The 16,914-nt window shown below is 37.2% G+C and overlaps 1 protein-coding gene across 1 annotated transcript in view; it reads left to right on the forward strand.

Annotated features, from left to right (window-relative positions):
• The window catches only part of lrba (LPS-responsive vesicle trafficking, beach and anchor containing), an 897,133-nt gene extending 881,072 nt beyond the window's left edge, over positions 1–16,061 (forward strand). Inside the window, exons 54-56 of the mRNA XM_043699616.2 lie at positions 3,866–4,062; positions 10,550–10,701; positions 14,735–16,061. Coding sequence (XP_043555551.2) covers positions 3,866–4,062; positions 10,550–10,701; positions 14,735–14,825 — 440 coding nt within the window. The 3' untranslated portion in view covers positions 14,826–16,061. The remainder of the gene's footprint in view (positions 1–3,865; positions 4,063–10,549; positions 10,702–14,734) is intronic.
• Positions 16,062–16,914: the final 853 nt, after the last annotated feature.

Consider the following 16,914-nt stretch of genomic DNA (forward strand, 5'->3'; position numbering starts at 1 on the left):
GTCTCTCATCTTTTAGAATGGGCATGTTGATTTGAGTTCTTTCATGTGTAAGTCACAAAACTTTTTTAAAAGTTGCGATTTACATATTAAAGAACTGAAACCAAAATGCCCATTCTAAAAGATGAGAGACTTAACAAACAATCCAGGTTTTTTTCAATATATAATTTCAGTTCCATCATACTAAACTTTTGCAACAAGTTCTGTGTCTTACGATCATATACTCCACAACCACCTGATGAAGGAGCAGTGCTCTGAAAGCTAGTGCTTCCAAATAAACCTGTTGGACTATAACCTGGTGTTGTGTGATTTTTAACTTTGTACACCCCAGTCCAACACTGGCATCTTGAAATCATGACAATCAGTTAGGTTTTGCATTTGGTTTCCAGTGCTTTTGTTCTTTTAAAGATTCAGAACTTTCAATGTACTGTCATTATAATGACACACACAGTCACTATATGTATGTAGGAAAATAGCACATTAAAACTGCAGTAACTAACTTGCATGTTAACCAAATACATTTCAGTAAATTTGTTGATTACTTTCATAAACCCGCTGTAACATGTATGCACCTGCTATCTGCTGCGGTTATTACTTTTAGGTTCTTTTTTTCAGGTGGCAAATTCTAATCTGGTTCATACAATTATGAAAAGGTACCAAGCATCCTGACACAATTTGATAATTTACTTCATGAAGAGTGGAAACAAAAAATTTGGACTTTATTGCTAGAGGATAGAATAAAAAGATTAATTTGATATGAAAACTTGGTTTGACCACGCTTGAGTAACTCTGCCATTTTGGTCCCTCTATTACCAAAACTGGAGCACTGCAGAAAGTACAGAGAGATTTACAAGGATGTTATTAAAATTGAAGCAATGTATAACTACAAAGAACAAATAAGCCTGTCTTCTCTGGAAAAAAAATCTTAGAATGCGAACCTGATAGGTATCTTCAAAATTATGAAAAGGTTCACTCAGGTAACATAGAGAAAGTAGCTGAGTTATAGAATCTTGAAGCACAAATTGAGACCATCAAGCTCATCCTGCTTCCAATTGTTTGCAAACACTGTCCACTTCAACTCTAGTTTTGTTGTGATGCCCCAGTGCCTTGCAACTTGCATCTGTGGTAGCGAAAGTGAATGCTTAAGGTTGCAGACAGGTGTCAATCAAGCAGGATTCCACATTCTAATGAAACTTCATTTGAAAAGCTTCTCCTAAATTCTGTTTTGACTTTATTAGTGATTATCTTACATGATGGCCCCTAGTTCCGGTATCCTGCAAGAGGTTTTCCTGGCAACTCCATGACCATTTTCTGTAAGGTCATCCCTCAGCCTTTTGTTTTCCAGAAAACAGAGATCCAGCATCTTTAAGCTTTCTAACATTTAATTCTAGTGGCATCCTGCTGACTTTTGTGTACCTTCTCCACTGTCTCTGTCATTTTTGTAATATGCAGACCAGAATCATGCATAATACCAAGGTTTGATACAATTTTAACATAACTTAATTGTTTTTCAATTCTATCCTTTGCAAATATATCTTAGATACCGCTTGGTATTTTATTTTATTGCCTTATTAACGTTTGTGCGAAGATTTGTAGCTCGGGTGCTTGTTGTTGTGGTTCTGTTCGCCGAGCTGGGAATTTGTGTTGCAGACGTTTCGTCCCCTGTCTAGGTGACATCCTCAGTGCTTGGGACCCTCCTGTGAAGCGCTTCTGTGATCTTTTCTCCGGCATTTATAGTGGTTTGAATCTGCCACTTCCGGTTGTCAGTTCCAGCTGTCCGCTGCAGTGGTTGGTATATTGGGTCCAGGTCGATGTGCTTGTTGATCAACAAGCACATCGACCTGGACCCAATATACCGACCACTGCAGCGGACAGCTGGAACTGACAACCGGAAGTGGCAGATTCAAACCACTATAAATGCCGGAGAAAAGATCACAGAAGCGCTTCACAGGAGGGTCCCAAGCACTGAGGATGTCACCTAGACAGGGGACAAAACGTCTGCAACACAAATTCCCTGCCTTATTAACCCATGTTATTATCTTTAGTACATTATGTATTGATATCCCAGATCTCTTTGCTACTTGTATGACTTAGAACTTCAACGTCAAACCAGTCAGTGTCCTCTTTGCTCTTTCCAGGAAAATGTTGCACCTCACTCGTATTTAAATTGAAATTAATTTGCCAATTACACAAACTTTGCAATAATATTTATGGCTTGTATTTTGTTAGGTCTTCCTGACTGTGCTCCTCAAATTGGTGTTATCCAAAAATTTTGAACTTGAATTTCTTTTTCTGGTTTCCAAATGATTTGGAAATCATGAAAAACACAGGTCCCAGCACTGATCCTCACAGACACCACTTAGTATCCATATAGATCAGAGTTTCATCCTTTCAAAAAACCTTCTTATTAATATCTTCTAATTTTATATTCTCTTCAGTGTAAACTGAAACAATGTAAATATTTAATATACCTGTTGTTTTATTGTCATCAACTTTTTAAGTTCATTATTTTGCATTTCTTAGTGGCCCAACCTAACGTATTTGTCAAATACTTTGCTCTACACTATTCTTCGATAATTTATTTTTCTTTATAGTTCTCTTACAGTTTGTTACAATTCTCCTCGCAGTTAACTGCATCTCCAAATGTTGCCTTATCTGCATCTTTCACTATTTGAATCCAGAGCATTGGCCAAATGCATAGGAAAGTCACTAACCAATCAAATAAAGTATTTAGAAGAAGTTGAGAATATAGGACACTGAGTATTAATCCATTTCAGATGAGTCGTGTTGGATGTATGAGGGAGAAGGGGAAAGTGGAGTACTAGATAGGATGGTGGTGGCACAGAATGGTAAGATCATTGGAGTGGATTAAAAGCACTGGAGTAAACCATTTAAGCTGTTTCCTGTTGATTCCATGCAATTTTACATAGCCTAGTCAAATAGGAAGCAAAATGTGGAGGACAAGTCCTCTCTGGATTGCTGAGAGAATCAGTAAATAATATAATTGGTAGAGTTATGACATTTGATCACTTGGCTTCCCTCATGCCATGGTATTGTGTATGCTACAGAACGAAAATTAAAATGATTTTGTAAGAGGAGAAGATCGAAGCACTTGAATAATAAGCCAGCAGAATGTCAAAGTAGGTAAAACTGGGATGTCAGTTAACAAAAAAGACTTAAATAATTTTGGTCCTGTTTTATGTCATTGCACAAAAAAAAGAATAGTTACTTGGTCTGAATGGCCCAGCTCACACTTCTGCATATACTAAATCCCTGTACTGCTTGTGATTTCCTGTGAGAACAGAAACCTTTTTTAATGAACTCTACCTACTGCTGATTTGCTCCAGAAAAATTTTATTACCTTTTCCCAAAGGCTTTAAAAAATTTTGCAATAAAAGAATTACCAGATGCCTGACCCAAACACAACTCTAATTAATTGTTTCCATAGCAGCCAGCATTGTAGTGATGTTTTCAAAGCTGTTTTTATGTCTAAAAAGGTTGAACATTGGATGTAGTTTGGGTGATTCAATCAGTGATATACAGCATATGCTAACAGTTCCTTTAACTATAAAGTGACATATGTCTGAAAATGCAACTTTCCTGCATATTGGTGTATGCAATGATATTTGCTTCATAACTCTACAATAAGCTGAAATGGTAATTAAATTACAATATACATATTTCTGAAATGACAATGATTGAACAGAAAATAACAAACTGCAATATCATTCCAGTTGAACTTTGAGGATAAAGGAAAATAGAAAATGAAGAATTTTAGCCCACCTGACTGATGGATTTATTGAAAAGGGTTCATTGTTGTTTTTCAAAAATATCACTGAAATGTATTTCTTTTCTTAATGGTTGACAGAGGGTCCATGCCTAATCCATACAATGAATGGAGACCTTCTGAAGGCTCTTGAGAACCCTGAAAACTACTTGCATCCTCGATTAATCCAGTTGTCCACTGAAGGCCACTGCATTATTTACTATGAAAAGGGCCAGTTTTGTGTCTTCAGTGTGAATGGAAAGTTGCTGAGCAAGATGGAGACAGAAGATTCTGTGAAGGTAAGTAATGTCTTTTGCTTGGAAACAATTAAATCCCCTACATTCTTTACCCTTACTTGCTTCAGTGTTTTCTCCAAGCATTGTTTAACATGGAAGAATATTGATAGGTGAGTTGACTATTGAGGTGGCATTTGGTTTCCTAACCATGTTTCACCACTGTCCCCTTCATCCCTCTCCATCATGAGTCTCTGATATGTCTACTTCGTGAATTGAATAAGACAAATCCAGGAGTAACAATAAAGGAATCCAGGATGTCTGAAATACAGCTATTTTAGGTGAGAATGACAGAGGAGGCCAAGCAAAACTGGAATCAAACGGTATCAGGGGCAAACTCTCCACTGGCTGGAGTCATACTTGGCAGGTAGGAAGATGATTGTGGTTATTGGAGGTCAACCATCTCAGCTCAAGGACATCTCTGCAGGAGTTCGTCTGGTAATGTCCTAGCCCCAGTTATCTTCAGCTGCTTTATTGATGACCTTCCCTCCATCATATGGTTGCCCAGTTACAGGAAGGATATTATTAATCTGGAGAGGATTCAGAAGAGATTTACTAGGATGTTGCTGGGTGTGGAAGGTGTAAGTTATAAAGAAAAGCTGTGTAGGCTGAGACTGTTATCACTGGAACGTAGGAGGTTGAAAGGTGACCTTATAGAAGTCTATAGAATAGTGAGGTAGAGTTAATGGTAGTTTTTTTTTCCCTAAGATGGGAGATTTCAAGACTAGGGGATACATTTTTAAGATGAGAGAGGAGAGATTTTAAAAAAGACATATGGAACAATTTTTTTCATATAGAGGCTGGTTCACGTGTGGAGTGAACTTCCTGAGGAAGTGGTGGATGTTGGTACAATACAGCATTTAAAAGACATTTGGATAAGTACGTGAATATAAAAGGTTTGACAGGATTTGGGCCAGGAGCAGGCAGGTGGGGCTAGTTTAGTTTGGGATTGTGTTCGGCATGGACTGGTTGGACTAAAAGGTCTGTTTCTATTGCTGTATGACTCTATAAGGTCAGAAGTGAGTATGTTGGCCATTGATTGCACAATGCTCAGCACCATTCACCACAACACAGATACTGAAGCAGACCAATTTCAAATAAAACAAGATGGACAATATCCAGACTTGGGCTAATAAGTGGCAAGTAATGTTTGCACTACACAAATACCAGACAATGACCATCTCCAATAATAGGCAATCTATCCATTGCCCCTTTATATGTAGTGGTGTTACCATCACCCACTACCAACATTCTTGAGGTTACCTTTGATCAGAAACTTAACTGGAGTCACCACATAGACATAATGGCTACTAGAGCAGGTCAGAGGCTAGGAATATTGTGGCAAGTAACTGACCTCCTGACCCCCCCCCCCCCCCCCCACCCCCCCAAGCCTGTCCATAATCTGCAAGGCTCAAGTCAGGGATGTGATGGAATACTCCCTACATGCCTGGATGAGTGCAGCTCCAACAACACTGAACATCTTGATATCCAAGAACAAAGCAGCCCACTTGATTGGTACCACGTTCACAAGCATCCAGTCCCTCCACCACTAAGTACCAGCAGGGTGTGCTATCTATCTACAAGGTGCACTACAGAAATTCACCAAAGGTTCTTAGACAGCACCTTCCAAACCCATGATCACTTCCAACCAGAAGGACAACGGCAGCAGATAACACCACCTGCAAGTTCCCCTGTGGGCAGCCAGCAATACCCACATCCCATGATTAAATTTTAAAAATCCAGTAGCTATACTGTACATTGCTAAATTTTTTCAACTGTATGTTGGGATTAGAACTCTCAGCTCTGCGATTCTGCCTCAGTACGATGACCATTGAACCTTTTACACTAATTCAAATCTAAATCCAGAAATAATAGGAAAAAGATTTACAATATTTTTATATTTGAACTTCTACCAGCATATATATCAGCATAGTCAAAGTGATATGTTTGACCTGAATGCTGCCCCTGACAAGATTTTTCTCAGTTGCTTTTATTAAAGATTAATTCCTCCTTGAGTGCTTTCAGAACTGCAATTATATGTTAATGTTGCAATCAATCCAGTTTAAGGGTATACACAGCTTCTAGTGGCAGAGATTGACTAGCTATCAATACATTCCTAAGGAACAAGGTGGACTTGCTTAGATTTGCTGCAGAAGAAGAATTTGTAGGGAAATATCATTTTTCATGCTGCATGAAGTCCAAAGAGCTTCTGAGCATGTTTTCATATAATAACTATAGTTCTTATGTAGGCAAGTTTTACCACAGAGTGTTTTGCTGGGAAAGCACTGCCGGTCAGACAGCATCCGAAGAGCAGGAGAGTCGATGTTTCGGGCATGTGCCCTTCCTGATGAAGGGCTTATGCCCGAAATGTCGATTCTCCTGCTCCTCAGATGCTGCCTGACCAGCTGTGCTTTCCCAGCAACACACTCTCTCTACTCTGATCTCCAGCATCTGCAGTACTCACTTTCTCCAAGTTTTACCACAGAAACATTCCACATATGGCTGGTTAGTCTGCTTTTGGATGAGGGAGGAATTTTTTTAATCTGAGAATTTCCTCCTTTTGTTTGAATTGTATCATGTGATCTGTTACATTTATTTGAACATCTTATTCAAAAAGAAGCATCTTTGACTACAGAAGATTTCATCAGTTCTACAGTGTCGTCTGAACCTAGATAACTTGTTTACATTTTTGACTGGAGCTTAAATCCACATCCTTCTTTCTGACTCAGACGCAAGAGTGCTACCACTGAGCTATGGATGAACTGAGCATACAGCAGCCCTAGTGGTTTAATCAGAAGGCTACCCTGCAACTGCTGTGCACAATCGGAAATTGTAATTTCAAAAAGAAACAAAGTGTCTGTTGTGCATCGCATTTTTTAACTATGACCCTGGAGCTTAAGTAATTGAGCGCTTGACTGTCAGCTAGGTTCTCAATTTGATTCCCAAGGCTAGTTGTTGCTCAAACTCCCTTGCCTTGGTTGAATGAATTTCATCTGCTCTCAGCAAGCGTTCTGACCAAATACTGAATCTTGAGAGGGGAAAAATTTGTCCTGCTCAAAATGTATTGACGTTTAGTAAATATATAACTTACTGCATTAAATTTCTTTTGGATCTTTGGCTGCCTTTGAGTTCAGTGTAAGCTGTGGAAATTTTATTTTACATAATTGAGAAGTAATGTGCAATGTGCCCTTGGAAAGGCCTCTTTTGGGATTTTGATTCAAAAGCTGGAGCTGCTGTGCTTTATCACACTGAGGCCCAAAAAATTGTGACTAAAGAGTGTTTGAGATAAACAATAATTGTGCACAGACTGTGAAAATTACATTTTTGGTGGTATTTGAAATAAAGAAAGAACTTCTTGGGCAATGCAGAACTCCTTTGGGTAGTGGACTATGTACAAAAAATCTTTGAGGTGCCGTTCAGATGTCATGCAAGGGAATACATGCCAGCATGTTGACAACTGCAATACTTTCCAATTTTCAAGCATAAGACAGAATTCAAATTTACTTTCATCTCACATGGCAAAGAAAAATTACAACTAAACCTCCTTTCTGCCTGGGAAAAATGTGCTGTTCAACCTACAACTCACACCTGTTTTGATCTGAAGTTCTGACCTAAAATAACAACACTCCACTTTATTCTTAATGGCATCAACTGCACACATAACATCGGTGGTTTAAATTTAAAATATCATTGATCAAATTGTTTGTTTATTTATTTTATTCCAAGAATTTTTTTCTTTAAGATCCTTATTTTGTTTGATTCTTATTTCACAGGACTCTTTGCTCCTAATTGGCCTTTAGCAAAACAATCCGATACTGTATAATTTTAAATCTCTTGCCATGAATTATCAAAAGTAAAGCAGCCAGGGAAATGATGCAATTATGATGCTATTTTTAAATTGTGGTATCTGTTTTCTAACATTTATAGGATTTATTTTATACTAACACAAATATTGCCTTTTCTAGACTGTGATTTGTTTCTGAACTAGTAAAAAGAGAACTGATTAAGAGCAGCATCAAAGAGTGTGATATCCATCCAGACAAAATGTTTTCCTGTAGGCAGAGAAATTCCTGCAGTCTTTAGGAGTCTTGCTTACAGGAATTTCTGCAGTGTCCAGGAGTCCTGCTTACCTGTATCCCTGCGGTATAGAAGCACACAATCCTTGTGGTAAAGTGCTGTGAGGTTTTTGCTCATTTGAGGCTGTTGAGCTGTCTAGACTTTTATCTGGTTTGTTACTTCTTGCTATACAAGACAAAATGTTCTCAAATTGCTACACTTTTTTTTTCTTTGTTCATGGGATGTGGGTAACACTGGCAAAGTTAGCATTTCTTGTCCACCCCCAGTTTCCCATAAGAAAATAATGGCGTGCCATTGATTTGAACTGCTGTGAGCATTCTGGTTTAGATGCATCCACAATGCTGTTGGGGAGGGAGTTCCAGTGAAGAAATAGTGATTAGTCCCCAAAGTAAGGATAGTGTGTGAGACATGGAACTATTGATGCCAAAAAGCTGGTGACAATCCCTTGGAAACATCAAGAGGGCAGTGAGGGGAGCAATACCGTGTACAATGAAATGTGATTGGTGTTTCCAGGAAGAAGCATGATATTTAACAGAACTTTTTCCCCAAAACAATTTATGTTTGATAAAAGGAGAAAAGGTGAAAACCAGGACATCTGAGCTGTTTTTAGGAAATTGTCAGGCACTGGGGCATTTAATGTAAAACTGGGTCTGTCCTGGCAAAATTGAGTGATGCAGATGCTTGTGATTGTGTAAGATGTAATTTTGTTTTATTGATTATTTAAAGTGAATTTACTTTATTTTGAAATATTATTTGCCTGTCAATTCAGGTGTCATTTGCATTGGTTCTCATTTGTGTTAAAGTAAAAACTACTGTAAGCGGAAATTTGTAGATAATTTCTTAATGGAGGGGTTCATTCGGTAAATTTATTTATTTCATTTCAATTTTCCCAGAGGATCATACCATATGTGCAAGTTTAAAATAAAAAGGAACAACAGAACTCCCTCTTCTGTGCCCATCTAACATTTACAATCCACCTAAGAATAGCATGCGTTACTTCACTTGTGAAATTTTTCAATTTCTATAAAATTCATCTTGTAGTCACTCGAGATTACTAAGCTACAGTACTTTGTGCATTGGGCCAAGAATATAACTTGACTCATCAAATGTAAAATCTAATTTAACACAATATACTAGCAGTGCACTGGCAAAAGTAACTTTCATTCTTTCACTTTGGGCTAGAAAAGTCTGAAAGGGGCAAAGTATGTGTTTTTGTTATGTTTTAGTTCTATTATAAACACTTTGTGCTTTTTAAAATTGCAATTTCCATTGCAAACTGCTGTTCAACGCTGCTCTCTAAATGTTGCTGTCATAGAATATAGAACAGTAACATAGCATAGAAATGGGCCCTTTGGTCCACCATGTCTGTAGTGACAATGATGCCATTCTAAACTGATCCCATCTGCCTGTACATGATCCATATCCATCCATTCCTTGCCTGTTCATGTGTTAAGTAGACTGATGATTTTGGTTGTTGTACTTTGTTTAACAGAAAATCAAATGCTATATTTTGTGATGTAATTTTAATCTCTTGCAAAAAGCTTTTTTAAATGGTTATTGCAAATTTACAGTAGTACATAATATAAGAACAGCAAGGATCACCATTTATGACAATAAATTTGTTGAGTGTTGCTATAATAATACCTTACTTCTCCAGACTCTTACTTCATGTTCTAAAAATGTAATGAGGCAAAAAGGATTTCTGTTATGATGCAGTAGTTCCAAAATTCTAAATTCATCATGCCCCTTTTGAGAAAATGTGAGGTAAAATCCTCAAAAATGCTCAGAAATTCTGTACTAATATATTTTTCAGAAAACACAGAGGGGTTCCCATATCTTGAAGAGTTATGATTAGTCTTTTCAAGTGATTATCAAATTTTGTGTGTTTATGCATCTGGTATTTAACAGAACAATCCTTCCATTTTCTATATTGGCTAATAGATATAGTTATGGAAATTAATTCATTCTAATAGCAAACTAAGCATTGGGATTTGCAGTTTTACTGCTATAACATGAAATGGTTGCAAATGACACCAGCGGCAACATCATTTTTCAAGAAACCCAGCAATCAACTGAAGAATGTTTTGATCTCAACGATTTGTAATGCATTTTGATATATTGGCCAGTCGAAACCAAAATGACATATTTTCTTAAAATAAATACAACATATAAGAAGATGATAGTGAACTTGATGATTTACAGTTATGACAAACTGACATATGACAAAAAATAAAACTGTCAGTTTTTTTGTTAGAAGAAGTGAGAATGTTATGTCCTTGGAGAAAACCCTGGGTGATACTGTTAATATACAACCTTGTTTAAAAAATACCAGCTGTTGAGTTGCAGCCAAAGTCAGCAGATGACTAAGTGGATATGAGCTGAGAGCTATGTTGTAATATGTGTGGTTCTTCTCCAGGCTATGCTGCTGAGTCGTGACGGGCAATACCTCATTGCTGGTGGAGATAGTGGAATTGTGGCTGTGTGGCAGGTATGGGACCTCAAACAACTGATGACTTATCCTGGATGTGATGCTGGTATTAGGGCCATGGCCATGTCTCATGACCAAAGGTAAGATGTATTTCAAAAATACTGGACAAACTACTTTCTTCTCCTTCAAAGTTCTTCTTTCTTCTATATGCAATTTTTGAAAATTGCCAAACTGTGGCCTGTAAAGTAATAATGGGTTGAAACTTGTCAAGCAAATAATAAGAATGGCAGGATACTGGCATGGATAGAGGATTGGCTGACTGGCACAAGAAAGAATGTGGGGGGGAAAGGTCTTTTTAAGGATAGCAGCCAGTACCTAGTGGAGATCCACAGGTCCGTTTTGGGACCACAACTATTCATGTTAAACATTAACAATCTGGATGAAGGAACTGAGGGCATTATTACTAAATTTGTAGATGATCCAAAGATGGATGGAGGGACACTTTTTGTGTTGGGGAAGCAGGGAGGCTGCGGCAGGACTTGGACAGATGGGAGCAAAGAAGTGGCAGATGGAATACAATGTGGGAAAGTGTGAGGTTATGCACTTTGATAGGGAGAATAGAGGCATAGGCCATTTTCTAAAGGGGGAAAGACTTCAGAAATCTGAAGCACAAAGGGACTTGGGACACCTGGTTCAGGATTCTTTTACATGCAGGTTCAGTTGGCAGTTAGGAAGGCAAATGCAATGTTACCATTCATTGCAAGAGAGCTAGAATGCAACAGCAGGGATGTACTGCTAAGTCTTTATCTTCTAGATTACTTACAGTGTGGAAACAGGCCCTTCGTCCCAACAAGTTCACACCAACCCGCCGATGCGCAACCCACCCAGACCCATTACCCTACATTTACCCCTTCACTACGGGCAATTTAGCATGACCAATTCACCTAACCTGCACATTTTTGGATTGTGGGAGGAAACCCATAGAGACACAGGGAGAATGTGCAAACTCCACACACAGTCGCCTGAGGCAGGAATTGAACCCGGGTCTCTGGCGCTGTGAGGCAGCTGTGCTATCCACTGTGCCACCGTGCCATATAAGACTCTGGTCAGACCATGTTTGGAATGTTGTGATCAATTTTAGGCTCCATACCTAAGGAAGGATATGTTGGCGGCCCGGGGGAGGTTCACAAGAATGATCCTGTAAATGAAAGGTTTGTTGTATGAGGAGTGTTTGAAAACTCTTGAACCTGTACTCAGTGGAGTTTAGAAGGATAAGGAGTGTCCTATTGCAACTTTCAAAATACTGAGAGGGCTGGAGAGAGTGGATAAACAGCAGGTATCACTAACAGGGGGAACTAGGACATGAGAGCACAACCTCAGAGTTGAGGGATGACCGTTTAGAAATGAGAGAAGGAGAAATTTCTTCAGCCAGCAGGTGATGAATTTTTGGAACTTGTTGCCGCAGGAGACTGTGGAGGCCCAGACATTGAATGTCTTTAAGACAGAGATAGATAGGTTCTTGATTAGTAAGAGGATAAAAGGTTATGGGGATATACTTCAACCACTGTTCTCGGAAGTGAAAGGCAAACAGACAAAATTGCAGCACTTGTTCAATTATCTTTCTGAACATGTGAAATTGAACTTGGGACATCTTAATGGTCTCAATTATTTCAGTAATAAAATTAGATATTATCAATGCAAAATTGCATTCCGTTGCTCTATAGCTTTCTGCATTGCTGGTTTACTAACCTACAACTGGATTATTTTAATTTTTAGTAGTCATTGTTTTTTTTTAATAGTTTGCTTTATGAAAGGTTACTAGAACATGACAAATAATTGGAACTATTAAGAGACAAGTACATAACAGACTGAAAAGGACAAACTCTCTTTTACTGGGATAAAAGAATTGTTCAAGAACTTGAGAAATTTCTAATATCATCAAAGTTGCACTATGATCACAATGCAAATCAAATTAAAAATCACACAACACCAGGTTCTAACAGATGAAAGGCTTAACAGACAATCAATTTTTCAATGTATAATTTCAGTTACATCACACTGTAAATTTTTGCTATAAATTCTGTGTTAGGATTGAGCCCTCCACTATCCCCTGATGAAGGAGCAGCACTCTGAAAGTTAGTGTGCTTCCAATCAAGCCTGTTGGACTATAACCTGGTGTTGTGTGATTTTTAACTTTGTACACCCCAGTCCAACACCGGCATCTCCAAATCACAAATCAAATTAGGTATTCTGCAAAACAGAATCAAAATTCTTAATTTTAGAAATATACTGAGGGTGAAATTCACCTTTGGCCAGTACAAAATATTTGGTGAACAATAGCCCATTACACATCCCATTAAGTCTCCAGTCCTGTTGACTTCTATGGAAAGGAAAATCATTTGAGACATATATTGCATGGTTCACCCACTACTTCTGTTTTGCTTCACTGATGCAAGATGGATTTTATCTGCATTGGCCTGTATTTTGTAGGTCAGCAATGAAAAAGTGGTTCTAACCATTGCTTAACCTTTCATATAAGATTTTTATCAATTTATGCACTGACATTTGTGATGGTAAGGGAATCAAAATATTGGGATATCCTCTTCAGGGATGTGTGTGCCTTAACCAATGAGACTGAAGAGTCTTTACTCAGAAACACCAAGTCTGAAGTGGACATTGCAATAGTTAATGTCAAATTGTGTACAGAAAGCAAAATAGAAAGGAAAAGACAATGAGATTGAGAGGGAGAGATAAAAGAAACGCAAGTTAAAACATTTAGTTTTTTAATAGCCTCTAACTAGCATAATTAAAATATTACAGGATTACTTTCTACATTTATAAAGATTCAGTTTTGAATGCAAGGAAGATAAGTTAGCAGTGATTAAGTCTCATCATATTATTTTTCAAAATTACTTAGCCTGCAGTGAACTAGCTCTAATTTTCTTTGGACACTTAGTTGTTATCTGTCATGTAAGATACTGCAACTTCAAGCCCTTTCATAGATTTCAATGTTACGACTTTAAGCAAAATACTATTACAAGGCAGCTTTTTGGAGCAATGGGGTAAATAGGACAATAATTTTCTGATTTCCATGTTTATGCACTTCACTGGAGGTTACTAAGAGTTTCTTTATTTCTTTAGAATATAGCATCAGCCAGATATATATGTAATGGTTTGAAATTTGAAGTCATAAATGTATATCCCCTGTGTACACATCTACCCCCACAAATATGTACAAGCCCTCACACTTGTCCACCAGAGACTCTCGTGATGAAAGTTTATAATATGTTGTTGGTTGGAAACTTGAATGTCAAGGAAAATGTATTGATAGTTTTCAGCTATAGAAAGATGACATTTTTTAAAAGTCAGAAACAATTTGTTTTATCATTGAGTCAATGCTAAAATCCAATGATTTAAGCCAAATGCTCGAACAAATAATCTATAGGTAGAGAGGCCAAGGACAATAAGCAGGTCCACTTCAGAGAAAAATATCTGTACCAATAGAGGAGCAGTTTAGTTTTTACAGTCTCCAGGCCATCAAAACTAAAAATAAGTCTTGAGCCATTTTAGCAGAATGCTCGACAGGCCCAGAGATTTTCTTGCGTTCAGTGAGTTAGCTAGTGTCTGTGTATATCAGGGAAACAGTAACAGAGAGTTATCAGTTGTTTCCAGGAGTGATTATTATCACATCTAAAAGCAGAAAGGCAGAAAAACCTAGATATGGTTATTCAGTGATTTTGCCTATTATTGAAAATGTTCTTTTGGGTTTGAAAACCCACACCACAATATCCCCCTCTCCATCTAGCGCAGCACCTGCTAACACCAAGCTCTCATTTTAATTGATCTGATGTAAAGCTTTAGAAGTAAATTAACTTTCTGTAAATAGCAATGGTTCCATTGAATATTAAAGACATGTAAATAAATTATCATATTTTGACATAAGATGTGTGCGCAGAAGCAGGTCATTCAGCCCACTGAGTCTGCTCCGCCATTCGGTGAAATCATGGCTGATCTGATAGTGCTCAAATCCAACTTTCCTACCGACTCTCAATATCAAAAACTTGGATGTATTGAATTTCAGTCTTTTCTTTGTTGTATTTGGACATTTTTAGTATAATATTGATTGATGTAAATTATATTCTGTGAAACTAACTGTACCTCTTTTTAATTTAGGGTCATCATTACTGGAATGGCATCTGGAAGTATAGTACTGTTTTACATCGATTTTAATCGATGGCATCATGAGTATCAAACCAGGTACTAAAGATGCCTTCAATACACAGAGATGCATTGCTATGTGCTGGAATTTTTAAAAAATCATGATCCAGAAGATCAAATAGCCATTGTTGGTGAATTGAGAGTTTTTAATCATCATAATCATTCAATCCTGCCACTGTGTATATATATATATGCCTTCATTCATATGAAGAAGCAACAAATTTGAATGTAACAAAAAAGTCTCCAGGAAAGCAGAGTATTTTGAAATGCTTACTGCTATTTTTGTAGAATATGAGGAATTTGACATATCATTCGTAGAACACCAGAACATATAAGTCTGATGCAGAAATACAAACGTCTATTTTTAGGAGGAACAAATCTTTACACGATTCTTTATAAGTGTCTCATTCATAAGAAATACAATGACTATTTCTTTACGCTCATCTCTAAGAAGAAATGACCGATTTAACAGAATGTAAAACAGAAATTTTAATCAGATATTCATAATTATGTTAGAACTAAGCAATATATTTACACCTGTGATTTAATTATTACATATGTAGAGATCAAATTTTGAGAAGTTTCTTTTTGGGGAGAAGATTTGCACGTGGGGGTGTACAAATCCTTTCTAAGGCATGGTTCTTTGCTGTATTTTTTCATTAATGTTATGGTAGCTTAGCACTGATATTACTGGGAACAAAAAGCAATATTTAAATTATGACCTAGGATTTTTTTTAACTTTATAACAGTCTATCAGAAACTATATTCTTGTCATTGGCATGCTGCTGGGCTGGCAAAGGGAACAGGTGAACGGTAAATCAATCCAGTGTACCAGGTTTTGTCCGTTCCAAAGAGTGTGCGTGCATTTTCAAAGAATTATGTCCATTGATTTCATTTCTATAGCCTTTGTTAAACACATTAATAATCCTAACATTGTTATTTGACATTGACTCCTGATAACTCTTTGTAACTGTGAAATTCTGTTTGGGTTTCTGTCCTACTTGTGTGTGTGTGTGCGTGTGTGTGTGTGAAATCGAATATTGGGATGTTGTGGTAAGCCTCATATTTTCAGAAATTAAATTGCTGAAAACATTCCACCTTGCTGAGCGAAGGTTTGCTCAATATGGATCTTGCTGGTGCCTAATGGTGCATTAGTAACCTGCCAGAGGGACCAAGTTACTGTATTTCAAAACTTCACTCAAATGATTTTTGGTGATGATTTGGAATGAGGTTATTCCAGTTTGTGTAATGAAATCAAAAATAAAGTTCACTTGTATCTTGAGACTGGAGTCTTTTCTTTTGACTGACAGTATTAAAACAATCCAACCTTGAGATTGGTTGCTGTTTATTTAGATAACATTATATTGAGCAAATCTCTAAGCACCACTTGTAAACCGTGACTTTGTATGATTTGTGGATCATGTTTTTCTTTTCTGCAATAGAACTCCAAATTACCTGAGGCCATGCAACTGAATAACTGTAACTTAACGGCTGCAAGGTCTCAAGTGGAGAAATAACACGAGCATTTGTTAGAAATTAATTATAGAACAAAACGCTTTGCTGAAAAAGTTAAATTCTATTGATTTAACTGTTTCAGACAAGCAATGATTTTTCTTGGATTTTGTTTTGACAAAAATAATTATCATGGATTTCACAACTGAAACCTTTTGTTTAGAAAGTAAAGATGGAGTACAGAAGGGGATTGTTTGGAAAACATAATTATATCTAATGTTGAAATGGAAAATAGTTCCACTGATGTGCAATTGATGTCTTCATTATCACTCAAAAGCTATTAATTAGGTTTCTTGTGATTGTTTTACTGCCATTTGACAAGCTTTGAACCATGAACTTCACACTTCATGTCAACGGCATCTTTTCAGGTGTATGGTTTTGCTTTAAACCCAAGTTCACAGTAACAATTAACCCTAAAGTTTCAAACTATTGATCATTATTATAATCAAATTGTGAGAAGTTCAACTGATTAAAACAATCCTAACTATAAAAGCAAGTGATTGTTCCTGATTAAATGAAGTAAAAGACTGATTAATGGATGCAATTCATGTATGTGGAGAGTAAATGTGATACTTGCTTCAGTGGCAATCTGAAAGTTGGTGAGAGTAGAAGAATATGGCCAT

Source organism: Chiloscyllium plagiosum, unplaced genomic scaffold (genome assembly GCF_037043375.1).
Source record: "Chiloscyllium plagiosum isolate Xiang-an unplaced genomic scaffold, Cpla_swu_hap1 HiC_scaffold_1, whole genome shotgun sequence".
Lineage (NCBI taxonomy): Eukaryota > Metazoa > Chordata > Chondrichthyes > Orectolobiformes > Hemiscylliidae > Chiloscyllium > Chiloscyllium plagiosum.